Source organism: Panthera uncia (assembly GCF_023721935.1).
Source record: "Panthera uncia isolate 11264 chromosome C1 unlocalized genomic scaffold, Puncia_PCG_1.0 HiC_scaffold_4, whole genome shotgun sequence".
NCBI classification, from domain to species: domain Eukaryota; kingdom Metazoa; phylum Chordata; class Mammalia; order Carnivora; family Felidae; genus Panthera; species Panthera uncia.
The window spans coordinates 55,175,621-55,202,798 of NW_026057585.1; the positions used below are offsets into that span (position 1 = coordinate 55,175,621).

Consider the following 27,178-nt stretch of genomic DNA (forward strand, 5'->3'; position numbering starts at 1 on the left):
CATGGGTGGCTCAGTTGGTTGAGCTTCCGACTTCAGCTCAGGTCATGATCTCATGGTCCGTGAGTTCAAGCCCCACGTCAGCTGTGCTGACAGCTCAGAGCCTGGAGCCTGCTTCGGATTCTGTGTCTCCCTCTCTCTCTCTGCACCTCCCCCACTCACCCTCTCTCTCTCTCTCAAAAATGAATACATGTTAAAAAAAACTTTTTTTAAAAAGATTGGATTTACTTCACTGGATTAGCAGAAGGAATAACTGAAAGTTTTAGAAAGGGGAGCACAAGAACAAAGCAGTGATTTAGGAAGATTAATTGGGCAGCAATGTGAACAATGAAATGCTGAGAAGGACATAAAGAGACTAATTAAGCAGACTGTTATGAGGGAAAGGAAAGGTAGGCCCCACTGAAGATGTTAGCAATAGGACTGTCCAAAACAGACTGAGAGACATATGCATTTTCCCTGTAAGTAGCAGGTTCCCACCAGAAATGTGCAGTAAATTCACATAATCTAAGCAGAACCAAATCTTCCATCTCAAGTTCAGCAGGGTACACTTACTGGTTTTACTATTACACTAAGTTGGAAAGTTACTGTGCAATGTTAAAATGATCAGGAATTGGGGCGCCTGGGTGGCTCAGTCAGTTGAGCGTCTGACTTCAGCTCAAGTCATGATCTCGCAGTTGACGAGTTCGAGCCCCACATTGGGCTCTGTGCTGACAGCTCAGAGCCTGGAGCTTGCTTCGGATTCTGTGTCTCCCTCTCTCTCTCTCCCCCTCCCCCGCTCATGCTATTTCTCTGCCTCAAAAATAAAGATAAACGTTTAAAAAAAAATTTTTTTTAAATGATCAAGAATATTGGGACACTTAATAAATTCACATCTAGAACACTACCTAGTATCTGCAGAGTAAAAAGATTTGCTAAAATACACCTGAATTAATGATCACAGCTAATACTCATAGAGTGTAAATTCTGTACCAAGCACCATACTTAGCTCTTCACATGCATTCTCATTTAATCTCTCTGTGAAGTGGATGCTGTTCCTAGCTCCAAGTAAAAGAAGAAACTGAGGTGTGGGGGAGTCAAGGAACCTGCCTGATAGGACACAGCTAGAAAGTGGAAGAACTGGACTCGAACCCACCTTAGCCTGGCTCCGGCGCCCTTGTTCTTACCCACTGTGCAAAGCACTTTCCCACTTTGTACATTCTATTTATTATGTAAATTGTACTGTATTAATATCACTGATTGCAACAGGGAAAATGTCTACACATTAATTTGTGTTGTGACCTTGTCCTGTACCCAGATGGTCTATTTTTTCTTTTGTCCCAGTGAATGAAAATTAATCAGCTAGCACTTAGTGTTATAAGAAAATGAGATTTATTAGCCTGCATTCTGAAGATGGAGGCCAAAATCCGTAAAATGTTATAAACCAAATTTAAAGATTTCCAAGAGACTCTTACTTTTATTCTTTTAAATTGCTCAGTAGACATGCTTACGTGAAAAGGAAAACTTCTGTAATTTTGCAGTATAAATAATCTAGTCATAAACATCCCATCTAACTTACAAAAATTTTTTCAATAATAATTTTCAATATTTTTGGAATAAAATAACTAAATCTTACTTAAGATACTTAATAGTAAATCTCTAATAAAACTCTCAGCTTAATTAAGGAACTCCCTACAGCACCAAGGAACACGAGACTCTTTCCCTCACCAAATAAGTTAAACATAATACTACAATTCATCTTCTATGTTAACTGATAATCTTAAATGAGGAGAATCATAGGATGTTGAAAAAACAGAATATCTTGTTTAATATGCTAATGCTATATTTAGAGATGATCTTTCTCAAAGTATGACAAGTAAAATGACACCTTCTAAATGTCTTTACACTTATTAAAATCAGTGGCATAATTCAAAATTGAGTTATTTTTCCAAGTTTGCAACTCACGGTTTCCGGCACAGTTGTATCAGTTAGACTGGTGGACGTACTGCTCTTCATGTGGCCTGGTTCCCTGGCCACGACCAGACGCAAAGATCCAGTGGTTTGTTGCAATAATGCAATTGCTTGCTGATGGGAAACGTTCTGATCCAGCGGTGTGTGATTAATAGCCAATATTTGGTCATTTTCCCTTAATCTTTGATCCCTTAATAAGAAAATTTTGTTGTAATATAATAGCATCATTAAAAAAAAAATCTATTCAAGTGAAGCTGTTTATTTCTTATGGCACTATTTCACTTAGTACAATTACTCAAATAATTATATAACAGAGCTCTTCAGAGTGCTTTTCAGCAAAGCACTTATTAGCTAATTAACCAATTAAGTGGTGCATCCCTGAACATGTGTGCATGTACATGTATGGATGTATGCGTGTGTGCGTGCACCCACACACACATACACACACACACATACTTTAAAAACCATTTGGGGTGGGTGGTGCCTGGCTGGCTCAGTTGTAGAGCATGCAACTCTTGATGTCAGAGTCCTTAGTTCAAGCCCCACTTTGAGCGTGGAGATAGATAGATAGATAGATAGATAGATAAAAACATTTGGCTAGAAAAATAAGCAAAAGCAATGTATGGAGCCCCACTACCAAGTTTTGCAAGTAAAACACTGCCCCATTATTGCAAGAACTGTATCCTTCTGAACCCCTTCCAATCTGACTTCAACATATATCACACTGGGGTAACTATATCCTCAAATTCACCAAAAACTTCCTCTCTAGCAGAGTCATCCTATCTCCATCGTCCCTTGCTTTTCTGACACTTGTCAATAATTAGGCCCCACTCTCCTTGAAAATCAGCAGACATTACTTCTAAATCTGTTATCTAAGCCCTTTTCTGTCCCAATCACCAACTGCCCAACTGCTAACCAAGGTAAAAGGAAAACAAACAAACAAAAAAAAAACACAAAAAAAGAACTGTTTTTAAAAGAATTTAGCAAAACCTGGGGCACCTAGGAGGCTTAGTCGATCGAATGTCCGACTTTGGCTCAGGTCATGGCCTCATGGTTCGTGGGTTCAAGCCCTGCGTCGGGCTCTGTGCCAACAGCTCAGAGCCTGGAGCCTGCTTCAGATACTGTGTCTCCCTCTCTCTCTGCCCCTCCCCTTCTCATGCTCTATGTTTAAATAAACATTAAAAAAAAAAAAAGAATTTAGCAAATCTTAAGAAAAAAACACCTCTATTACAGTTAATATTTACTAAGCACTTGTCATTTAGCCAGGTACTGCACAAGATGCTTCACAAGCATGATCTCATTTACTCCTCACAATCACCTCTTAAAAGTACTCAGGCAGAATTTGGTAACTTCTGAGCTCAAGGACACAGTATAAACTTGGTTTGTATTCAAAGGCCTGTACATTTGGTCCCCAAGCACTCCTTCCAACTTGGCTTCCTTCCTGCATAAACCCCTTTTCCAACTATTCTGATCTATTCTTCCCCACTCAAACATGCCTGGCATTTCCCACTCTCATGTAGATGGTTTCCTGCATCTTTACTCTCCTCTGACTTACTTGGCCAAAATCAATCCACCTTCCATGATCCAGCTGTCTGTCTGTCTCTCTCTTTCTTTCTCTCTCTCCCCCACCCTCCCCATCACTTACCTCATTATCACAATGATCTAAACCACTCATTTACCACTCACTGAGTATTCATTTATATTAAATATGCTGTAGACAGAGCTAGGTAAATCCTTTAAAATTCTAAGTTTTCTGAGGACACTCATGTTTTAGGTTCTCCTGTGAAACTAGCAAGATCAGAGGAGCATGCAATTCTTGATCTCAGGGTTGTGAGTTTGAGACCCATGTTGGGTGTAGAGATTACTAAATAAATAAAAACTTTAAAAAAAGAAACTAGCAAGTTAGATATTGAAATATCTATTTTTGATGTCGAAATTGTGGACGGCTCTCATGATAAATCAGGTACCATTAAAAATGTTGCTTATATAGGAGTGCCTGGATGGCTCAGTTGGCTGAGCGTCTGACTCTTGGTTTTGGCTCAGGTCATGACCACACAGTTCATGAGTTCGAGCCCCAAGTCAGGTTCTGTGCTGACAGTGCAGAGCCTGTTTGGCGTTCTCTTTCTCTCCCTCTCTGCTGTGTTCTCTCTCTCTCTCTCAGAATAAACTTTAAAAAAAAATGTTGCTTATATGTCCTTTTATTAATATTAGGAAAGGCTTGTGTTAAGAGATAAAAGTAAGATTAAAAATTGTATATGCTCCATGACCTTGTCTTTATAAAAAGAAACCATTCTAAGGTATTTCCTAGTTGTCTCAGGGTAGTCAAAGTCCTAGATGTTTGGGGGAGGGGAAAGTAGTTTATTATATATTCTATAATTTTCTATTATATACATGTATTACTTTCATAATTTTGAAATATACATATATTAAATCGAGAATGTTGCTTGTGAACCTTTCCCAAGTCTGAAAGAAACATTTATTTTAAAATGTGACCACTATAGGACGATACCAGAAATCACTTCCATTTTCCCGTCTCCAATGTCCTCCTTTCTGACTTCTTCACCTAAATTCCTATTCACAGTTTGTTCGTTAAGGAAAATTTCTTAATTAATCTCAAATGAATGGATACTCTTGAGTCTTTTCAACCCTGATGTAACTGATTTTGTGTAAGTTCTTAATTTACTCACATTCAAATCTTCTGTTTTCTGGAAATCAACCTATATTAATCTACCTTCCCCCTACCCAATAGACTGCCAAGACACTGCGTTTCTTTCCAGTTAGTAACTGCTCAGGGAATATACACTCAACCCCAGATAAACAAGTTGTAGAGAAGTGAAATCTCCTTGAAAATATGATTTTGATGCATTCTAAAGTTGAACAGAATTAGTTTTCCTGCTACTATAATTTAACTCCTCCATACTGTTTGTATATATTGAATTCATATTTTTCACTCAAGGGGAGACCAATTCTTGTCTCTCCATTGCAACATTTGAAAATAATGGATTCCCATTACTTTGAGAGTCAAAATAGCACAGGTAGGTCTTAGGTAAGATCCTAAAATAGCACAGTTCTATGTGGAAAGTCCTCAGGAGAAAGGAAGAACTGATCGTGATACATTTCACATGACCTAGAAAGTCATGAATAACTGACCCCCACCTCTCTCCAGTCTCTTCTCATACTGTCTTGCACTAAATTCCTACACCAGATACACAGCAGCCTCACTCCAAGAATAGGAGCTGTGTTCCATCTCTCCATAGGACTACTGTCAAGACAGTCTCTTTATTCTTCTAACACCTTCTCCTCTTCGCAGACCCCACTGTCTCAAGTTTTCTGCCAAGCACTGTGGTCTCTGGGAAGTCACCTGACCACTTAGTCTTGGTAAAGGTTGTTTACATGCTGACACATCAAATTCCACTTTTTGGAAATCCTCACCTCACTCTGTAATTACAGACTTCATACAGAGCAACTCAGACACAGGACTGACCACAAAAAGTTTGCATAACATTGAAGATACACTAAAAACTAGTGAACTGTACATTTTAGAACAGTGACGTTTATATTATGTGAATTATATCCCAATAATAATTTTTAATTTAAAAAAAATAAAAATAAAAGTTGGGCCAATCAAAGTTAAATAGGCTTTTTGTCCAGGGACTTCAAAGCCTATGGTAAACTAATGGTAAGTGACCCAAGGCCCAGGCTCACCCGGGATTGTCTTAGGTTTGTCAGAATAGTCTTACTCTATACCTGCTGGCTCAGTGTCACTAACTGCATACCCTCTCAGTCCCAAAACTCTCCCAACATGGACAATAAATTATATGGTTACCCTAACTATGTATACCCAATCTCCAAGAACAGGATAGAATCTCTCAAATATATCTAACCATTGCTAAGTTTCCTCAGAAAATACTTGAGGAAATGTTGCATGACATGGCAGAAGAAAAGCTGCAAAGTCATGGAAATCCATTATTTCTGAACTTTCAGTTAGAGAGACTAGAACTCATACCCCATGAATGCAGAATGTGAATTCAAAAATTTATTATTGGCTGAGATTTTTTTTTATAATAGTACCGGTACTGTTGCCATTATTCTAACAGGCAGTAGAACTGTGATGAATAACAGTGTACTCGTTAAATGAATAACCAAGGACCTGAATCATATAGAAACAAAATACAAGGCTTGCACATACCTCTTAAAAATAAAAAAATATATACTCAGCAATCAAAAAGAATGAAATCTTGCCATTTGCAACTACGTGGATGGAACTAGAGGATATTATGCTAAGCAAAATTAGTCAGAGAAAGACAAATATCATATGACTTCACTCGTATGAGGACTTTATGACAGAACAGATGAACATAGGGAAGGGAAGCAAAAATAATATAAAAACAGGGAGGGGTACAAAACATAAGAGACTCTTAAATATGGAGAACAGAGGGTTACTGGAGGGGTTGAGGGAGGGGAGATGGGCTTAATGGGTAAGGGGCATTAAGGAATCTACTCCTGAAATCATTGTTGTACTATATGCTAACTTTGATGTAAATTTTTAAAAAGTAATAATAAATAAAACAAAACAAACAATAATAACAATAGTAATAATAATAAGGGGCACCTGGGTGGCTCAGTCAGTCAAGCATCTGACTTCAGCTCAGGTCATGAACTCACAGTTTGTGAGTTCGAGCCCCACGTCAGGCTCTGTGCTGACAGCTCAGAGCCTGGAGCCTGCTCTGGAATCTGTCTCATTCTCTCTCTGCCCCTCCCCTGCTCACGCTCTGTTTCTCTGTTTCTCTCTCTCTCACTCTCTCTCTCTCAAAAAGTAAATAAACATTAAAAAAAATTTTATTTTAATAATAAAATAGTACACGTACAATAGGGGGAATCACATAGATTTGAGGAAGCTTTTAATTGATAAGAGAAATAATCAACAGTGTGACATGACCACCAAAAACAGCTGTTATAATCTTAAGATGCAAATTTCAGTATTTCCATCTTAGTGATCAGACACAGCTAAAATGCCATGTTCAACTGTGGGAGAATGTGGTGGAAGAGGGCACTAGCTTTGGAGTCCGGCTGTCTTGGAATCCTATCACGGCTCGTGGTTCCAGCGCCAACAGCTCTGTGACTGCAGGTAAAGTGCTGAACCTCTCTGAAACCCAGCTTTCTCATCTATAAAACAGGGCAATGATACTACCAGCTGGATCGCTGCCACAAGTACATGGGAGAATATCTGCAAAAGGCCTGACGAATGCATAGGAAGAGAGCAAGTGTTAGCTGCTACCGTTAACTGTTTTCATTACTAGTTTCTTATTTCCTTTATAACATTTTCAGAATTATCAGAAAAAAATTAGCAAAACACAGAGGGAACGCCCTCCTCACCTGTCTGCTATACTCCCCGGCTGCACCTCCTTCACAAAGATATCAACTTCTCCCAGATTTTGACTTCTAAGGGCCACCACACTGAATCCCAGGCCTCCAGTTGAAGGTCGTTCTATCTCGATATATTCAATTTGGCGACCCTAATGAAGGGGGATTAAAAAAAAAAAAGGAAAAGTCAATAAAGTATATTTAACTACCATACCCTTTCCAAAGAACTAAAATTGCTATTTTTGTGAATAACACAAAAAACAGCTTCTCTTAAGTCATCTCTATCCAAAAAATCTCAGAATTTCAGCAATAAATTATTTCTGGAAATGCTCTCACTTGGTTATTTTCAGTAGAACACAAGAGGGAATGTGCAGTATTCTGCAACCTCAGGGAATCGGAGAGGTATTTTCACACTTCATTCACGTTATGAGATGAAGCCCAAGCTGGATGAAAATTCCCGAGAAAAACATCTTTTTCCACAGTAAATTCTAGATTACTTTTTACACTGAATTTCTCTAAATTCTTTCCATGAAAAATACATTTTTCAATGAGGAAAGCAAAATAGATATCGAGAATGTGTTAGTGTTCAGCCGAAGTTAGAGCCAGCTGCATTTTTTAGGGTCTAATTTTTAATTTTATTGTGATGAATTAATATTCCACTTTATTAGGTTAACTCAAAATATTATGGAAAGGCCACCACTCAAATGGGTTCAACCTGTAACAAACACATATTTTATTGCTTTAGTTAATAACTACATTTATGACATGAGAACTTCATAAATGTAATCACATAACAAAAGCGTTACATTAGGGGCACCTGGGTGGCTCAGTCAGTTAAGCATCTGACTTCGGCTCAGGTCATGATCTCATGGGTCCTGAGTTTGAGCCCCACGTCAACTGTGCTGACATCTCAGAGCCTAGAGCCTGCTTAGGATTCTGTGTCTTCCTCTCTCTGCCCCTCCCCTGCTCATGCACTCGCACGCGCTCTCTCTCTCTCTCTCTCCTCCTAAGAATAAACGTTAAAAAAGAAATTTTTTTGAATTATTAGTCAAATTAATAGGATAGAGCTATAAAGTCAAAAAAGGAATTAGGTATAGAATATTTAAATATCACACCTTAACCGATTCTATTTAACTCTAAAACTCATGTTTCATTTTTTTTTTTTTTAAAGATACTTATTAGAAGGTGAGGTAAACAAACATTAACACATCCAAAATTTCAACTATTTAATTTTTAATAGTACAAGGGGTAAAACTGGATGACTCCTTCAAATGTTTCCCTAGATTTTCCAAATTATATTAGGTCTAACTCTCATTAATTCTGTCTTGATAAAAAATTAAAAATAGCTTCAAAGGAGCTTCATCACTTCTGGTAGACATCAATTTTCCTCCTATGACCAAAATCCTAAGAATCCCTTTCAAGTGCAGAGATATGTCAAATTGAATTGTCTAAAAACTCCTTGCCACACTCAGATATTTTCCTTGTGTAATTTTAAGTCAATAAATGTCTAATACACAGGTTAAAAATAGTATCAATCTCTCCTAACAATATAAAAATGCAAGCAAACCACACACACAGAAACTAATTTTAAGGCAAAGAGTTTTTTTTTTTTTTAAAGAGTATTGTTTTCTTTTTTAACCTATAAGAGGAAAAATATAGCAAAATAGTCCCATGACAAGATATAACTTTACCTGAGCCATCTGTTGAATGACTGAATTAAAGTCTTCATTTCCCAGATTAGGAGTCCAAGGAAACAACCCAGAGGCAGTCAGGTTATTAGAGGGTCTTTGGGCATTCCCGTTAGTAATGGCACCATCTGTAAACACTAATAAACCTTTCCTAGAAAAATCAAAGTTGGCTGAACAATCTGAGGGTATGTGGCTGAGCTGTCGGAGAGAAAACAAGAGAATCATTAACAGAAACCTACACAAAAGAAATTACTTATTAAATATTCTATTTTCCCCATTACATGTATAAATTGCATATTAAATATTTACACAAGAAATAAATAAGATACAGATACATGAATCTGTGTGTTTGTAAGGTTAAAAATTTTTTTATTTAGTATTGCACAGAATATTTAATAGTTTAAAATATGTTGCTTCCTGCCTTCTACCATCATCCTAAGTTAACAGCATGTACAGCAGCTCATTACACTTCTTATACACAGGTACAACCAGTCAGATAAACATGTAAGACCCTGATCCCTTTTGTGTTTCCATGTAGAAGGCCACAAAAGATCCACAGGTAATTGAAACAAAAATAACAGTAACAGTATTTAATGAATGATTGCTATGAGCAAAGTACTACACCAGACTCTTACATATTATCTCATTTAATCCTTACAATAGCCCTAAAAGATATTATTCCATTTTGTGAACATGAAAACTGATTCACAGGTTAAGGAACTTGACCAAGATTAGCAGCAAACGAGTACTGTTTATACTTACATGGTATAGAAAAAAGTGGGGGGAGGGGAAAGAAACCTATAGTTATGGTGAATAATAGAAGTTAATTTTTAAAATATCATTGGCTGAGAGGTGCCTGGGTGGCTCAGTCAGTTAAGTGTCTGACTTCAGTTCAGGTCATGATCTCACAGTTCGTGGGTTCAAGCCCTGCATTGGGCTCTGTGCTGACAGCTCAGAGCCTGGATGGAGCCTGCTTGAGATGTTGTGTCTCCCTCTCTCTCTGCCCCTCCCCCACTCATGCTGTGTGTGTGTGTGTGTGTGTGTGTGTGTGTCTCTCTCAAAAATAAATACACATTAAAAAAAATTGAGAAATAAAATCTCACTGGTTGAAGGGCGCCTGGGTGGCTCAGTCAGTGTCTGACTCTTAATTTCGGCTCAGGTCATGATCTCACAATTTGTGAGGTCGAGCCCCATGTCAGGCTCTGCACTGACAGACAGCTTGGGGCCTGCTTGGGATTCTCTCTCTCACTCCCTCTGCCCCTCCCCATTGTGTACATGCTCTCGCGCTCTCAAAATAAATAAACATAAATATATGTATATGTATATATATACACATATATATGTATATATATATATATGTGTGTGTGTATATATATATATATATATATATGTATATATATATATATACAGGAGTGCCAACACATCAGAATAAAGGTAACATCAAGAACAAATGTCAATAGGACCACATAGGGGAAAAAAAAAATCAATACCCACCAAAACTCTATGAAAACACTCAAAAAAATTCAGATTTTACAGTTGAATGGATACAATGATTATGCATATAACAACTGCAAACTATATAAATACAAAAGATAGTTATTATGATGGAGTGGTTGGTCAATTCCACTCTTCGTCCAATAAGAGCAACAGATTTGTAGTAACCCTTCCCAATTTCTATTGCTATTAATAGCATTCACTTGCTCTATAGGACTCATCCCCTGGCCAGGGACTATAGTACCAAAGCATCAACGTGGGGAGTTCTAAAATTATGGTTTAAATCTGATCCAGAGAAAGAAATTCACAAAAAGACATATGTGTGGACTTTAATCCTTAATTTGTCATAAGAAAAATCACTTGCTAAATATTTATGGGCAGCCATTTTGGTTTATTAGCAAAAACCATTTTTCCTAGATTTTGTTAATTTTCACTTAACAATGTTCTGCTACATAATCTCCAATTACATTTAAAATTCTGCCCAGGGGCACCTGGGTGGCTCAGTCAGTTAAGCCTCCGACCTCGGCCCAGGTCATGATCTCACGGTTGGTGGGTTTGAGTCCTGCATCGGACTCTGTGCTGACAGCTCAGAGGCTGGAGCCTGCTTCAGATTCTGTATCTCCCTCTCTCTCTGCCCCTTCCTCATTTGTACTCTCTCTCTCTCTCTCTCTCTAAAATAAATTAAAAAAAAATTAAAACTCTGCCCAAATGTAATCCATAGGAGAGCTACTCTTCAAGCTCACCTTCTAAAATAGATGATTTAAAATCAATTTGCCCTCCGTGACCCCAAAAAACAGCAACCAAGAGGACAGTTAAAACTATTAATTGATATCACTCTAAGAACTGCTGCCATGTGATCTATAATTCAACACATGTGTGTGGAAACCCTAAGACTCCGGGTACAATACTGTATGTAGTAGAGAAAACACAGGTAAAACACCAGGTATACTGCTTCTGAGACCTTTCTAATCGGAAAATCCATGACATTTAACATTTATTTGATAAATATTTGATAATTGGGAGGTGTAAGTAATATGGTACAAGGGTATGATCACTTCTCGCTAGAAAAAAATGGCTTCATGAAGAAAATATATTTAAGCTCAACACTATTTTATATTCTGAAGAAAATGTTGGGAAGTCTGAAGGTATCTGACCTTTACATATTTAAATAAGTACAACTTGGGGCGCCTGGGTGGCGCAGTCGGTTAAGCGTCCGACTTCAGCCAGGTCACGATCTCGCGGTCCGTGAGTTCGAGCCCCGCGTCAGGCTCTGGGCTGATGGCTCAGAGCCTGGAGCCTGTTTCCAATTCTGTGTCTCCCTCTCTCTGCCCCTCCCCCGTTCATGCTCTGTCTCTCTCTGTCCCAAAAATAAAATAAACGTTGAAAAAAAAATAAAAAAATAAAAATAAATAAGTACAACTTATATTCTAAACACAAAATTTATCATCAATGTATATATTTTTTTAAGTAAGCTCTACACCCAATGTGCGGCTTGAACGTAGGACCCTGAGACCAAGAGTGCATGCTTTACGGACTGAGCCAAACAGGCACCCATCGCAAACATTTGAAACTATCCGTGCAATGCTACCTGTAGGTCGCAGGTCCCAGTACAGTCTCCCTGTTGAATTAAGTGCACCGAGAGACAAGTTTGTCTCTATCTCTTTCTTTCTTGAACATACCAACACGTAAAGCCCTGATGAGTAACTTACTTGCCCTCTCAGTTGCTTGATGGACTGCTGAAGCGTAAGGATCTGATTGAAGAGAGGGCTCTTTAGTGTTTCATAAAACAGAGAGAGTTTCTCATTCTGCGATGTGTCCCCCTTCTCCTGCAGTTTCGTTTTCAGCCGATCAAGAACTTGTAAGACCTGCAGTTTATCTTGTTTGAAGAAGGATAACCAGAGTACAAGTTAATCCCATCATCATTTGAATCGTTTGAATCGTTAATTCACTGATAGAAGTGTGTAGCTAGCATACCTGGAGCAGGATTTTCAGGCATTTTGAATTACTGTGTTCAATCTCTTCTAAAGAAACCTAAAGAAAATTTTAAAATACAAAAGATGAATTTCAATTAGCATATACTTTTCTATAGTACTGTAAAAAAATTAAAGAAAACATCAAGAATGTTCTTCATCAAAAGACTTCACTCAGGAAATTCAAATTAAAACTACAATTTGGGGGGTGCCTGGGTGGCTCTGTCAGTTACATGTCCGACTTTGGCTCAGGTCAGGATCTCACACTTTGTGGGTTGGAGCCCCGGGCCGCGCTCTCTGATACCAGCACAGAGGCCGTTTCAGATCCTCTGTCTGTCTGTCTCTCTCTCTTTGCCCCTCCCCTCCCTCAAAAATAAAGAAACATTCAAAAAAAAAAAAAAAAAAAAAGCTACAATTTGAGGCACCTAGGTGGCTTAGCTGGTTAAGTGTCCAACCCTTGATTTCAGTTCAGATCACGATCTCACAGTTCATGGGCTCCACGCTGGCAGACACAGCCTGCTTGGGATTCTCTCCTCCTCTCAAAATAAATAAATAAATATTAAAAAATACTTAAAAAAACAAAAAACTACAATGAGGTGCTAAGATGGCTAAAACTAGAAAGAAAAACAGACAATTTATTGACTGTTGACAAAGATGTGAAGCAACCAGAACTCTCATATGTCACTAGTAAGAACATAAGATGCACATACGCTTTGAAAAGTTGTTTGGTAGTTTCTTATAAAGTTAAAAATACACTTGCTGTATGATTCAGCACTTCCACTCTTAAATACTTACCCAAGAAAAATGAAAATATGAATTCACAGAAGAGCTGTATATGAAGGTTCATAGCATTTTTATTTATAAAAGCTCTGAACTACAAAACCCCAAATGTCTAATAACAGATGAATGTACATGTTATAGAACATAAACAGAATATTTGGAAATAAAAAGGAAAAAAATTATGAATATACACAACACGGATTGTTCTCAAAAATCCCTCAAATGTTGAGTGAAAGAAACAAGACAAAAAAGGTTACAGACTGTATGATCCCATTCACATGAAGTTCAATCTATAGCTATAAATTAGTTTACCTGGGCAGGGTAGAAAGGAGCTGACTGGGAAGGGATTTGAGGGAGCTTTTGGGGGAAATGGAAATGTTCTAAGTTTTGAATGGGGTACTATTCACACAGATGCATACATTTGTCAAAATTCATTGGCTTATATTCTTTAAATCAGTACATTTTATTGTATGTAAATTAACTTCAATTTTTTTTAACGTTTATTTTTGAGAAAGAGAGACAGAGACAGACACACACACACACACACACACACACACACACACGGAGCTTGAGTAGGGGAGGAGCAGTGAGAGAGGAAGACACAGAATCCCAAGCAGGCTCCAGGCTCTCAGCTGTCAGCACAGAGCCTGACGTGGGGCTTGAACTCATGGACGGCAGATGGTGAGATCATGACTTGAGACGAAGTCGGATACTTAACCAACTGAGCCACCCAGTTGCCCCTAAATTATACTTTAATAAAGTTGATTTTGTAAAAAGGAGCCTGGGCTGGAAAAGAACATCTAAATTAAGAGATGAAGATGATTTTAGAGAGATTAGGGGGAAAAAAGTCCCCAACTGCACAAATTATCCCGGATCCAAGTGCATCTGAGTCTCCAAAAGGTAACCACCCAATATATTGGCATTTTCTGTTTTTTTAATTCCAGTGATTTATTCCAATAAATTAAATGCCTAAAATGGAACTCAACTCAAATGTAACAACTCAAAATGCTAGCAAACCCTCTGCTCTGACCAAAATGGCACTTTCAGAGCGGTCACTTGTCCTAATCGTACACTAGACGGTAATAAATCATCAGAGAAACAGGAGTATTATATAGTCCAAATTTTCCTACATCAACTCTGGATACAGTTGCTGAATGAGGTCTTTATCTTCTAATTCAAGGTCACTAAGAAGAAAGCATATTAAAAGCCAGTAAGGGATGCCATCTGCACTGATAAAAGGTCCATGTATTCCATCCAAACGTTCACTGGATTCAGTGAGAAAGAATTGCTGAATAAGAGCATCACAGAAACGCTACCAATGAGCTCAGCATCTCAATTGTGCAACCTTTACAACTACCCATTGACAGGTAACTGAGTAACAAAAGACAGTTACAATGGCACTGTCCTTTTCTATAGCAGCCTAAGGCCCAAGAGGATTGACAAGAGCAGCTTTGTGGTCATTAATACATCAACCACTCTGAAATAAAGAATGCAAGCTAAAACTATGAGATGCTATTTTTTACTGTCAAGTTGGCAATTTTTTTAAATGAATAACCGCATGTAGCATAGATGTCATGGAAAAACAGGCGGGAATATAAATTTGCACAACCTTTTAGGAGAGCAACTTAGCAATAGCTATCAATATATTAAATTTGCATTCTCTTTTACCCAGAATATCTACTTCTGAGGGTCTCTCTTAAAGAAATACTTGCAGACGGGCACACAGATGTGTGTACAAGAATATTTACTTCATTGTTTTTAAGAACAAAACTCCTGGAAAAATTAAACTATCAAAAGTAGTCAGTCATGGGGTGCCTGGGTGGCTCAGTTGGTTAAGCGTCCAACTTTGGCTCAGGTCATGATCTCACAGTCTGTGAGTTTGAGCCCCACGTCAGGCTCTGTGCTGACAGCTCAGAGCCTGGAACCTCAGATTCTGTGTCTCATTCTCTCTCTGCCCCTCCCCCTGCTTGTACTCTGTCTCTGTCAAAAATAAATAAATGTAAAAAAAAAAAAATTAAAAAGTACTACTTCTAAAAAAAAAAGTAGTCAGTCATTACAATAATAAAGTAGGTCTGAATGTATTGAAATGACAATGGGAGGGAAAGGGTTAACAGTAAGCCTGTGGCTCCCTCCTTCAGGGAGGGATAGCCAGCTTGATAACCAAACCCCCTCGCAAACCCTCTAAAGATTTTTAATAGGTAATAGCCCATGTTTTTATTTTTTTTTCAACTTTTTTTTTTTTTTTTTTTTTGGGACAGAGAGGGACAGAGCATGAACGGGGGAGGGGCAGAGAGAGAGGGAGACACAGAATCGGAAACAGGCTCCAGGCTCCGAGCCATCAGCCCAGAGCCTGACGCGGGGCTCGAACTCACGGACCGCGAGATCGTGACCTGGCTGAAGTCGGACGCTTATAGCCCATGTTTTTAAATGTCAGGAAATACCTGATCTGTCCTAATTGCTTTTTGTAAATAATCTGAGAATATGTGGAATTATGGGGCATGGCTGACTAGAAAATAGGAGATAATCACACAGATATTTCACATTTGTCTAACTCGTAGAGTATAAAACTCAGGATTCCCCAAAAACAAAAGGCTTCCTTATAGAAAAATGTTTCCAGAGGCGCCTAGGTGGCTCAGTCGGTTAAGCATCTGACTTCAACTCAGGTCATGATCTCACAGTTCACAGGTTTGAGCCCCGCATCGGGCTCTGTGCTGACAGCTCAGAGCCTGGAGCCTGATTCAGATTTTGTGTCTCCCTCTCTCTCTGCCCCTCCCTTGCTCATGCTCTCTCTCGCTCTCTCTCTCTCAAATAAATAAACATTAAAAAAAAAAAAAAAAGGTTTCCATATATATTGTTGAGAACTTGTCCAGTAATCTAAAACAAAACAACAATGTGTCCTAAGGTTGTACTTTATTCCTGTAAACAAATTAAAAACTGTGACTGAAGTGTGTCAGAAATACATTTATACGTTACTTAATGTCTACACATAACTAGGTTTCATAAGTGTGTTGATAATATGTCCTAAGAAGAAAAGTGACATTCTTTGGAATGCCTACTGGCTGGGTACTCCTCCAGGAAGGAATGTCTGTGCCTAACTCCTACCTGTAATCACTGAATCATGAGTAAGCTTTGGTGCTGGTTTGAAGTTTGATCTCTCATTCACATGAGCATGCTTTGACAATTCAACCCCCTATGTTAACACAGGGATATTACCTAACACTCACAACTGAATAGGGAAAACAGCAACTTTCAGGATAGGTGCGTTTTCTTTTTGTGAGGAAAAAAAATATGTTGGGGCATCTGGGTAGCTCAGTCCATTAAGCATGGACTCTTGATTTCGATTCAGGTTGCGATCTCACAGTGCTAAGATTGAGCCCCACATCCGGCTCCATACTGGGCGTGGAACCTGTTTGGGATTCTCTCCACCCCTTCCCCACACACTCTCTCAAAACAAACTTAAAAAAAAAAAAAAATGGAAGCAAAATGGAACATGTCCAAGCACATATGAGAAGTTAAGGGTAGACCTAGGACTTGAACCCAGTCATTTTAAGTACAGCCTTCTCTCAACCACTCTGCATCAGGATACAGAACATAGTACAACCTGACCTTTGCACTCCAAAGGAAGCAAGAGAAACTTAAAGCTGTTCATGGATTTTTATTTTTTAATGTTTGCTTATTTTTGAGAACAAGCTCTCTCTCATAAACAATTTATAAAAAAAAATATGTACTCATGCGTAGGTTTCTAGTTTTAGAAAGGTAGTCAATTTTATAGTGATTACTTCTAAAAAGTAAAAATAAGGATGCCAAGATTAAAAACTTAGACTTTTATAGATTTTAGTGCTGTTTGAACTTTATTTTAAAAGTATGTCTTAATTTTATAGCTGAAAAAGACAAAAAGATAATGGCGAACATGGCCTAGTGAGACAGCACACAGATACAAAGATCATGACAACACAACAGGATATATCATAAGGCCTATAAACAGTAGAGGTGTGTGCCATGTACTAAGCGAAATCACAAAGGGAGAGTGACTAAGCCTGAGTGGGGATGTGTGGAATGAGAACACAGTAGAAACTTCTCTTAAAGAGAATAGGGTGTAAGAGGAGAGTGACCATTTGCCCAAGATAGTTTCAGAATACCCAGCATCATTGACAGTGTTTCATTTCACTGGCAAAAGTGTTGCAGTTGTGAATGGATAGAAAAGATGTAGCACGCGTGCACACACACACACACACACACACACACACACACACACAATGGATATTACTCAGCCATAAAAAAGAATTCGACCCTCCCATTGGGATGGACCCAAAGCTTATTATGCTAAGTGAAATAAGTCAAAGAAAGACAAATGGAATCTAAAAAAATGAGTAACAACAACAACAACCTCTTAAATACAGAGAACAAACTGATGGTTGCCAGAGGGGAGGTGGGTGGAGGGATGGGTAAACAGAAGATTAAAAAGGTACAAACTCCCAGTTACAGAATTAAAAAAAATTTTAAGTGTTACAGTTTGAATGAAATATAGGGATGCCCTTGGTCAGTGGTTCTCAAATTTTAGCAGGCATCAGAATCACCTGGATGGCTTGTTGAAACACAAGTGGGGGGGCGGGGGGGGGGGGCTACCCTCCAGAGTTTCTGATTGTGCAGGTCTGAAGTGAGCCAGAGAATTTGCATTTCAAACAAAGTTCCCATGTTACCCTGAGGCTGCTATAGCCTAGAGATCACAATTGGAGCTGTACACAGGCATAAAAATACATGATTCTCCATAAGAATATTAACCAGCTTTAAATGATGTATTGTATATAAAGTCTCTGAAAACAGGACAAAAAAATAGTTGGCTTGTTTTGTTTTTACTGCAGATGTGGACTGCAAATTGATGTTTGGCTCACAAAGGGATAAGTACCAAAATTGGTACTTAAAAACCATGCAGTGTGGCACAGTCATGTTTATTCAATGTAGTAATAAAAACTTGACTTTTTAAAAAATCTCCTTGTTCTAACAATTCACTTTTCTAACAAATTATGTTACAAAAATATCAGTCCTTGAAAGACTGGGGGTGCAGGGGAACCCTGATCTCTTACTACTGACAGTTTAAGAAGCACAGACTTAAATAGACTTTGAGAGGGTCCTTGTAAATAATGTTAAGTAGACTGGTCTTTATCCTGTAAGCAACGGGAAGTAATTAAAGGCTTTTAAGTAGGGAAGTACTGAGTCCAGATTTCTATTTAAAAAGGTAATTCTGGTAATAGGATAGATTAGTGGTATTCAAACATTCCCATCAGTGAAAATATGTTGACTATTCACCTTATTTTTTATAATTATAAACACATATCACTATTATTTACATGTCATATGTTTTAAAACATAAATAAAATAAAAAATACCATGACAGTAAGATAAAAGCACTAAAAAAGTAAGGTTTTCTTGTCATCTTCCCATCTTCCCAATTGAATCATCCTGTGCATTTTGGAAACCATGGTGGTAGAGTATGCTTCAGGAAACGTTAAGGGTAGACAATGGGTGGTCATCCAACCCTCTGACTCATATTTAATTACTGGAAGGATTACCGGAAAATTACTACAATTCCATCGTGTTAGGGAATATCTAGGGAAGGCCACTAAAGCCTTAAGAGCATATGACGACAGAAGGAAGAAATGCCATAACTCTAGAGCTGAACATCCAGTAATCAGCACGTAGGCTAAATGGCCTCTCATTTCATGGTCCTAAGAAATCTTCAACCAAACAACTTTGATCTATTCGACTAGGCTAAGAAATAAGGCTTACAGCAAGGAATCTCCAGTTTGTTTAAACGTGGTAAAGTGGAGTCTAGCTTGTCAGAGATAGACCACCTAAAATCAGTCATAGCCTAGACATTAAAATGCCACAGTGTGCCGCTGTCCTCATAGTCGTACAGCCTCCAGAGAAGTAGTTATTATGCTCAGCTTCCACTCCATCATTGATCAAGTGAGTTTGAGCCATGAATTTTTCATGTCTGGTTCACTGTAGGATTTCACTGAAGGAAATTATTATAATATTGTGGCTTTTTTTTTTTTTAATACCCATGCCTTTAGCCATTAACAATTAATGGAGTATGTGAAAAAAAAAAAGCTGATGCAGAGATAGAAATGTAATTTGACTTAAATTTCCAGGTGGAGGAAACTTATTGAATAGATTTATTAATCTCCTCAGTTCAAGAATTTAACCAAACTAAGGACCCCGGTAAACACACTTTTCAGATTCCCAACAGCACATGGAATAGAACACACCGGGACAAATTTGGAGGGAAAAAAGATCACTGGCAGTCAGCTTGGCAAAGTACAGGTATTCAGCATCTAACTGCAGATGTGAATTGGGAGATCACAATGAAAGGCCTCACTGGGAATTCCCCAGAGCCAACCAGGGAGTTTGAACAATCTAAAAGCTATTAACTGTAAAAACGAAGTCATGATTTCAGAAGTTGCTCAAAATTAGAAGGTCAAGAGCAACTAAGTTTCTATTGCTTCCTTAGGAGTACAAAGCCCAGGTGGTTATCTAATTATCATGCCTTTTGTTCTCAAAGCTCAGTATTTGTAAGGTATCAATTGAATGGAAAACAAACTCTCCTAGCCAAAGTAAACACATCTGCTATCATGCTAATGCAGATTCAAGACAGTTGTCATAGTCGTGTGCCCCTATCAAATGACAAGGCCTCTTGTAAACCCTTTAAATGTAAATGATAATGTATTTTTGGCTGCTGTCAAAACACGATATTCTTGGAATTCTGAAAACATATACAAATTCCAGAAAGATCTTGATATTTGGGGGTCATATGCTTAAGCCATAGCCAATCCTTAATTAAGTCCACTTAGGGGCACCTGGGTGGCTCAGTTGGCTAAGCGTCTGACTTCAGCTCAGGTCATGATCTCAGGGTTCATGGGTTTGAGCCCTGCCTCTAGCTCTGTGCTTCAGATTCTGTGTCTCCCCCTCTCTGCCCCTCCCCCCTCATGCTCTGTTTCTCAAAAATAAACATTAAAATTTTTTTAATTAAGTCCATTTAATGCTATTCAGAATATATAGAAGTTGAAGATAAATGATACCATGTTAAACTCAGAATCAGAACTGAAAATTGAGTCAGTTCTCCAGAATAATTCAGCTGGCGATATACTAATTTTCTTATTGAACTATTCAGTTAATCAATGCATATCAATACTCTCTGTGATTGGCTATCGTGTGAGAGTGAAGTTAAACTGTTTTATAGTACGCTTTTGTATTTCTGATGGTGGCAGTTTTCTCTAATAATTGACAAAAACAAGAAAAACCAAATCAGGGCAATGTTCACCCTTATGGATCTCTGTATAGCCAGTCCCTCACTGAAAAGACCCAGGCATTCATAAATGATTAGTTTCCACCTCAAATAATCTGTTCAATTCTCCCCACACTGTAGGCTGTATGCCTTTCTCTCCAGAAATATGGTCGTGGCATTTTTGACATGCTTGGGATACTCAAAACAGTCGCAGCAAATTGTGAAATAGACAAAACTAGGCTTTGGACACCCGTCCCACCAATGTTCACCCTCCCTTTTCCTCCTGACCTTTTTCCCAATCCATTTTATCAGTCACTAAATCAGGTAACTCAACTTTTGGTGTTTACTATGCACCAAATCCAAGGCCTTTCATTCTGTAAAACATCTCATTTATCTTAATTAACAACGTAGTATTATCACCCCATATTGCAGATGCAGAAACCTTCCTACAATTTCAAAACAACAAAGGGGAAATTTCACCTTGGGAGGAGGGAAGGTCAACTGTTAATGATTTTAAAAACAGGAGTCAGATATTTCACAACAGAGAGAAAATGTCTGTCAATGTACCCCCCAACTCACCTTCCTCTCCTACCATGCTCTGCCTGGGAGCTTCATTAAAATCTCCAGAAAGTAACTCCTAGGGCACCGACTACCCTACTCAAGGCAGAAGCCCCACCCTGTCCCTATTGTCAAAGTCATGCCCATCAGTTAGTGGCCAAAGCTAAATGAAAAACGTTCTGCACCTGAAAGCTACCTACCAGCTAGGCAAGATGTGCAAAACGCCAAAAGTACGGGACTCTGGTTTTGTTTTTCGAGTAAGGCCAACATAAGAGAATGCTCATCTCATGGAAATTTTACTAATTTTTGTTTTGTTTTTAAAGTTTATTTATTTTGAGAGAAAGCTTGCACATGCGGGGAAGAGGCAGAGAGAGAGGGAGAGAAGGAGAGGGGGAGAGGGGGAGAGAATGAATCCCAAGCAGGCTCCCTGCTGTCAGTGCAGAGCCCAACGTGGGGATCAGTCTCACAAACTGTGAAACATCATGACCTGAGCAGAAACCAAGAGTTGGTGGCTTAACTGACTGAGCCATCCAAATGCTCCCACTAATTTCTTTTAACCTGAAGACAGCTTCACAAATGCATGTCATCAACATAACATAAACAGAATTAAAATCTGAAATTCTTTTTTTTTTAATGTTTATTTTTGAGAGAGAGAGAGAGACAGAGACAGAGTGAGAGCAGGGGAGGGGCAGAGAGAGAGGGAGACACAGAATCCTAAGCAGGCTCCAGGCTCTGAGCTGTCAGCAGAGACCAATGCGGAGGTTTGAACTCAACAACTGTGAGATTATGACCTGGGCTGAAGTAGAAAGCTTAACCGACTGAGTCACCCAGGAGCCCCTTAAACCTGAAATTCTTCCTTTTTTAAAAAAAAAATTTTTTTTAATGTTTATTTATTTTTGAGAGAGAGAGAGAGAGAGAGAGAGAGAGAAACAGCATGAGTCAGGGAGGACCAGAGAGACAGGGAAGCACAGAATCTAAAGCAGGCTCCAGGCTCTGAACTGTCAGTACAGAGCCCGATGCAGGGCTCAAACCCGTGAACCATGAGATCATGACCTGAGTTGAAGTCGGACGCTTAACCGACTGAGCCACTCAGGCACCCCTCAAGTCTGAAATTCTTTAAAGATTTTTCTTTTATGCTTATTTTTGAGAGAGAGAGAGATAAGAGACAGAGCACAGTGGGGGAGGGGCAGAGACAGTGGGAGACACAGAATCCAAAGTAGGCTCCAGGCTCTGACCTGTCAGCACAGAGCCTGACGTGGGTCTCGAACTCACCATGAGATCATGACCTGGACCATAGGCACCCCAAATCTGAAATTCTTAAACACACACTACATGTAAACATGTTTGTTTACAACATTACTGTTCGATGGTTTTTAAACTATATAAATGGTGAACGTACTGTACATTTATCCTGCAGCAATTTGTTTTACCTTAACTTTACAACGTTAAGATTTAGTCATGGAGCACCTGGGTGGCTCAAGTCAGCTGAGCAGCCCACTCTTGATTTCGGCTCAGGTCATGATCCCAGGGTCATGGGGCTTGATTCCACATCAGGTTCTGCACTGAACAGGGAGCCTGCTTGAGATTCTATTTCTCTCTCTCTCTGCCCCTCTCCCTCACTCGTGCACACTCTCTAAAATAAAAATAAATAAAATTTAAAGATATAAATAAAAATGTCTCCTTTCTGACCACAAGCTTTGTCTTCTAAAAATAAAATAAAATTAGTCATGATGATACACATAGCTTCTTTTCATTTACTATAACTACTATATAGTATTCCACTCTAGGAATCCATGATTTCTTCACCCAATCTCCTGTGGATGGGTATTTGGATGGTTTCCTACTGGTGACAAACACAAAAACAGGATGAAGCTAAATACCTACCTCAATAATATACTCCTTTCCAGTATTGATCCAATAACCAATGCATAAAATAAGATTCTATAGCCTATGAACTTTGAAATCATGGAGACCTGGTTTCTACTGCTGGGACCAGCTCTGTGTTCTTATGCCAGTTGTTTAAATTTCCCTATACTTCAGATTCCTCATTTGTAAAATAGTTAATGAAAACTACTACATATGTACAGTTGGAAGGACTAAATAAGGTATTGTAAAACATTCAGCCTGGCACACAGTGTACATTCAATGAATAAGAGCTACTATTGTTATTAACATCTCTTTTCAGCCAAAATTATTTAAGATATTTTAAGGGCTTCAAAAAAACTATTGTAGCTGAGATTTTGCTATATACTCATTAATGGTTATTTCTCAGAAGACTAAACTATAAAAATGTTCACTAATGCAATATATACAAGGAGGGGGAGTGGGAAGGCCCATAACTTGGCAATTAAAAAAAACTGTTTATAGGTAGGAATGTAAGTGCTTCAGTCAACTAAACCCTCTTAAGGATAAACATACTCATACTGAATCCTAACCCAGTGCTGTTCAATAGAAAAACAATGTGAGCGACATAAGTAATCTTTTTTTTTTTAATATTTAAATTTTTCTAGTAGCTGCAGGAAAAATGTTAAAAGCAACAGGGTAAGTTAATTTTAATTTTTTTTAATGTTTATTTTTGAGAGACAGAGCACGAATGAGGCAGGGGCAGAGAGGGGGGACAGAGAATCTGAAGCTGGCTCTGCACTGACAGCAGTGTGCCCCATGTGGGGCTCGAACTCATGAACCACAAGATCATGACCTGAGCCAAAGTCTGGCACTCAACTGACTGAGCCACCCAGGCGCCCCAGGGAAAATTAATTTTAATAATATATTTTGCTTCACCCAAAATATACAAACATTTCAATATATAAATATAACAAGTTCTTTTTTTTACACCAAACCTGCAAAATTTGACGTGCATTTTTACATTTACATCACCATCCCAAATGGCCCTATTTGAAGTGCCCAATAGTCACATGTACAAGTAGCTAACCATGTTGACAGCAGTTTTAACCTATGGCTTTTCAGAAAGATCCCTGTACAGTGTTTTTAGCAAAGATGTTTATTTAACAGCTAATATGGTCTCTATGCCTTTTATCAAAGTAACTCACAACCTTCAGTTCTTCCCAATAAAAATAGCACAACTCCCTAATTTTATCAGAATTAAACATCACAGTGGAGGAGCACAAAGTGGGGAAATAATGGCTCACGGTTTACAAGACACATTCTTAAAAGGATTTAATTTCAACCTCCCCCAAGCTCAGTGAGGTAGATCATTTACAGATGAGAAAACAGAGGACCAGGGATATGTGACTTGCCAAGTTATATGGTAAATGGACTCAATACCATGTCTCCAAAATCCAGTCTACACCGTTGTGCACAGCAAAACAGAAATGAGCCCTTCATGTTCAGCATAGATCCATCCCAGTGACTAAAGTGTATTGACAGGCTCTAAATTTCTATTTGCACCAGAACCTAAAATGAGGGCTTAAAAAAGGCATCCAAATCTACACAAAAACATCGGAGTATGAGAAAAACATAGCAATGGTCAAACAATATAAAGGCGGAATGATTCTCTCAAAAATACACTACCAAGATGAACAAAATCTTTACAAATTAAACCCAATTTTGATTTCACCAACCTAATGTATTTTTGTTACACTTTAACAAAGCAAGTAAACTCAGAATACTTGGTTGTTTAGTTTAAGGACTGGTATTAAATGTTTTTTAGGTTTTTTTAATGTTTGTTTTTGAGAGCAAGAGAGCATGTGAGGAAGGGAGGGGCAAAGAGAGGGGGAGGTAAGACCAGAGCTGAAATGAAGAGTCGTCCCTTAACAGACTGAGCAACCCAGGCACCTCCAGTAACAAAGGTGTTTTGTTTTGTTTTTAATGTTTGTTTGTTTGTTTTCTTTTTTGAGAGAGACAGAGAGTGTGAGCAGGGGAGGGGCAGAGAGAGGGAGACACAGAATCCAAAGTAGGCTCCAGGCTCTGAGCTGTCAGCACAGAGTGCAACATGGGGCTGGAAGCCACTATGAGATCATGACCTGAGCCAAAGTTGGATGCTTAACCGACTGAGCCACCCATGTGCCCCAAAAGCCTATAAGTACAAATGCAATTACAAGGATTACTGAATGCTGAACCCATCTCAGAATCACAAGGTTCCAAAAGTGAAGTCACTATGGGAAAATACACAGGTTTCCCTTTTTAAGAATACTAACTGAAAGACAATATACCATAATTTTATTAGTGGTTACTTCCAGTGGTAGGTGGGTTTGTGTATGCTTTTACTTCCTTTTATAAAAATCCTCTTCAATTTTCTATGATGCATATAGGATGTTTATAGTTTAATATTCATACATGACTTAAACTTAGGCCTTTAGGGTTGCATTTTTGGCTCATCATATAGAGCATGAAACTCTTGATCTCTTCAGGTGGTGAGTTTTGGCCCCATCTTGGGAGTAGAGTTCACTTAGAAACTAATAAACGTATTTAGGGTATTAAACACAGATAAGAGCTTAGTACAATTTCTTTTCAATTTTTAAACACAACTATTATTCTAATGCTAAGGTCATCTTATGTGACTGTTAACAGGATCTCAATTAGCAAGAGCAAATCTCTTCAGAATAGTTTGCAAATTCTATCTCAGAAAGTACCTTCCAGCTCTGGTATTTATTAACTTTGTAATTATTTTAAATTTTTAATAATCTTTATATAGGCCACAGGGGCCGGGAAACATCAAGTTCATTTTAGTTAAAAGTCACAATCCCCCGGTTCCAATACTGCAAAATGAAGAAATTTGAGTTTTTACAACCACTAGCTTTTTTCTAAAAAAGATGTGTACAGGGGCGCCTGTGGGGCTCAGTTGGTTCAGGTCACCATCTTGCCGTTTGTGAGTTCGAGCCTTGGGTCTGGGTCTGTGTTGACAGCTGGGCGCCTGCTTCAGATTCTCTCTCAAAAACAAGTAACATTAAAAAATAAAAAACAAAAATTTAAACAATGTGTACAAATGAGTTGGCAGCCAATAGGAGCTTAGACAGCCTAGAATGTGGTGTTACCATTCTAGGCATAACGGAGATTTCTTCTTCTAGGTCTCCAGAAGGCTTCTTCATTAATTTAAGAAACACATGCTTGTTGCATAGCTATCAACGGCCAGAGTCTAAATACAGCTGAGAAGCTAGCTAGAGACATAGGGCCCTGAAAGTCGAACTCTTTCAATCGCAGAGGCAAACCAGTAAACAACTAATTTGAATCCAAAGTGAGAAGAACCATCTGGAGATACGACAAAGTGCCAAGCGAACGCTCCTGGGGGAGATTAATTTGGCACTCCTGCTAGGTGTGCTAGCCGGGCTGGGGCGCCTGGGGTGGGGGAAGGGGTAGGATTTGAAAATGTTTTCCTGAGCTTGACTTAAAAGCAGGAATCCAGAAATTCCCCCAAAGGCTGGAGGCCACGGTACTTTCCATCTGATCCTCCCCATCTGAAAAGGGAGGTTAGCAGAGCCCGAGCCTGACCGCCGTCCTGGGAACACGGCTATGTGACCACCGGGCACCCAGAGGAGGCCAGGGCCAAGTCGTCCACTCAGTCGAGATCTGGGAACCCCCTTCTTCTCCGGACCCCCGTGGCAGGCCACCACCTGTTCACTCCTCTCACCGTCACCAGTGGAGGAAGACTCCGCCCAGCTGTGGGGCCAAGCGCAGGCACCGATCTGGGTGCAAACTGTGATCCCTGCCAATCCCGGAACAGAAGTGGGCCGAGATTTGAGGGCCGGCAGGGCCTGCTGAGGCGGGGCGGCACCGCGGCCGGCGGCCGGGTGCCCCCAGAGAGCTGTGCACCCAGCCGCGGGGACGCCCACGTTGGGGTCACCAGGGCCCCGCGCGGGAGGACGGCGCCCCGCACCCTCCGCGGGCCTGGCGCGGCGCTCAGCAGCGCCCTGGATCTCCAGGGCGCACCTCCTCCCGGAGGGCGGGCGGAGGGCGCGCCGGCTGCAGGGAAGACGGGCTCCACACGGCAAGACGAGCGGCCCCGCGCCGGCCTCTGGACGCGGGGACCACCACCCCGCACCGCACGCGCCCGCACAGCCCGGACCCCTGCTTTACCTGGTCCCGCAGCGGCGCGGGCGGGAGCGAGCAGGCCGGCTCGGCGTCAGCCCTCCCTCACC

At 39.5% G+C, this 27,178-nt stretch overlaps 1 protein-coding gene across 3 annotated transcripts in view; it reads right to left on the reverse strand.

The window, feature by feature from the left end:
• PATJ (PATJ crumbs cell polarity complex component) overlaps positions 1-27,178 on the reverse strand; it is a 364,021-nt gene extending 336,843 nt beyond the window's left edge. For all 3 annotated transcript variants that reach the window (XM_049618560.1, XM_049618559.1, XM_049618561.1), the window contains exons 1-6: positions 27,117-27,178; positions 12,465-12,521; positions 12,200-12,366; positions 9,000-9,194; positions 7,321-7,460; positions 1,939-2,134 (exon numbers count right to left, since the gene is read on the reverse strand). In XM_049618560.1, the coding sequence (XP_049474517.1) occupies positions 1,939-2,134; positions 7,321-7,460; positions 9,000-9,194; positions 12,200-12,366; positions 12,465-12,486 (720 nt within the window). In that variant the 5' untranslated portion in view covers positions 12,487-12,521; positions 27,117-27,178. The remainder of the gene's footprint in view (positions 1-1,938; positions 2,135-7,320; positions 7,461-8,999; positions 9,195-12,199; positions 12,367-12,464; positions 12,522-27,116) is intronic.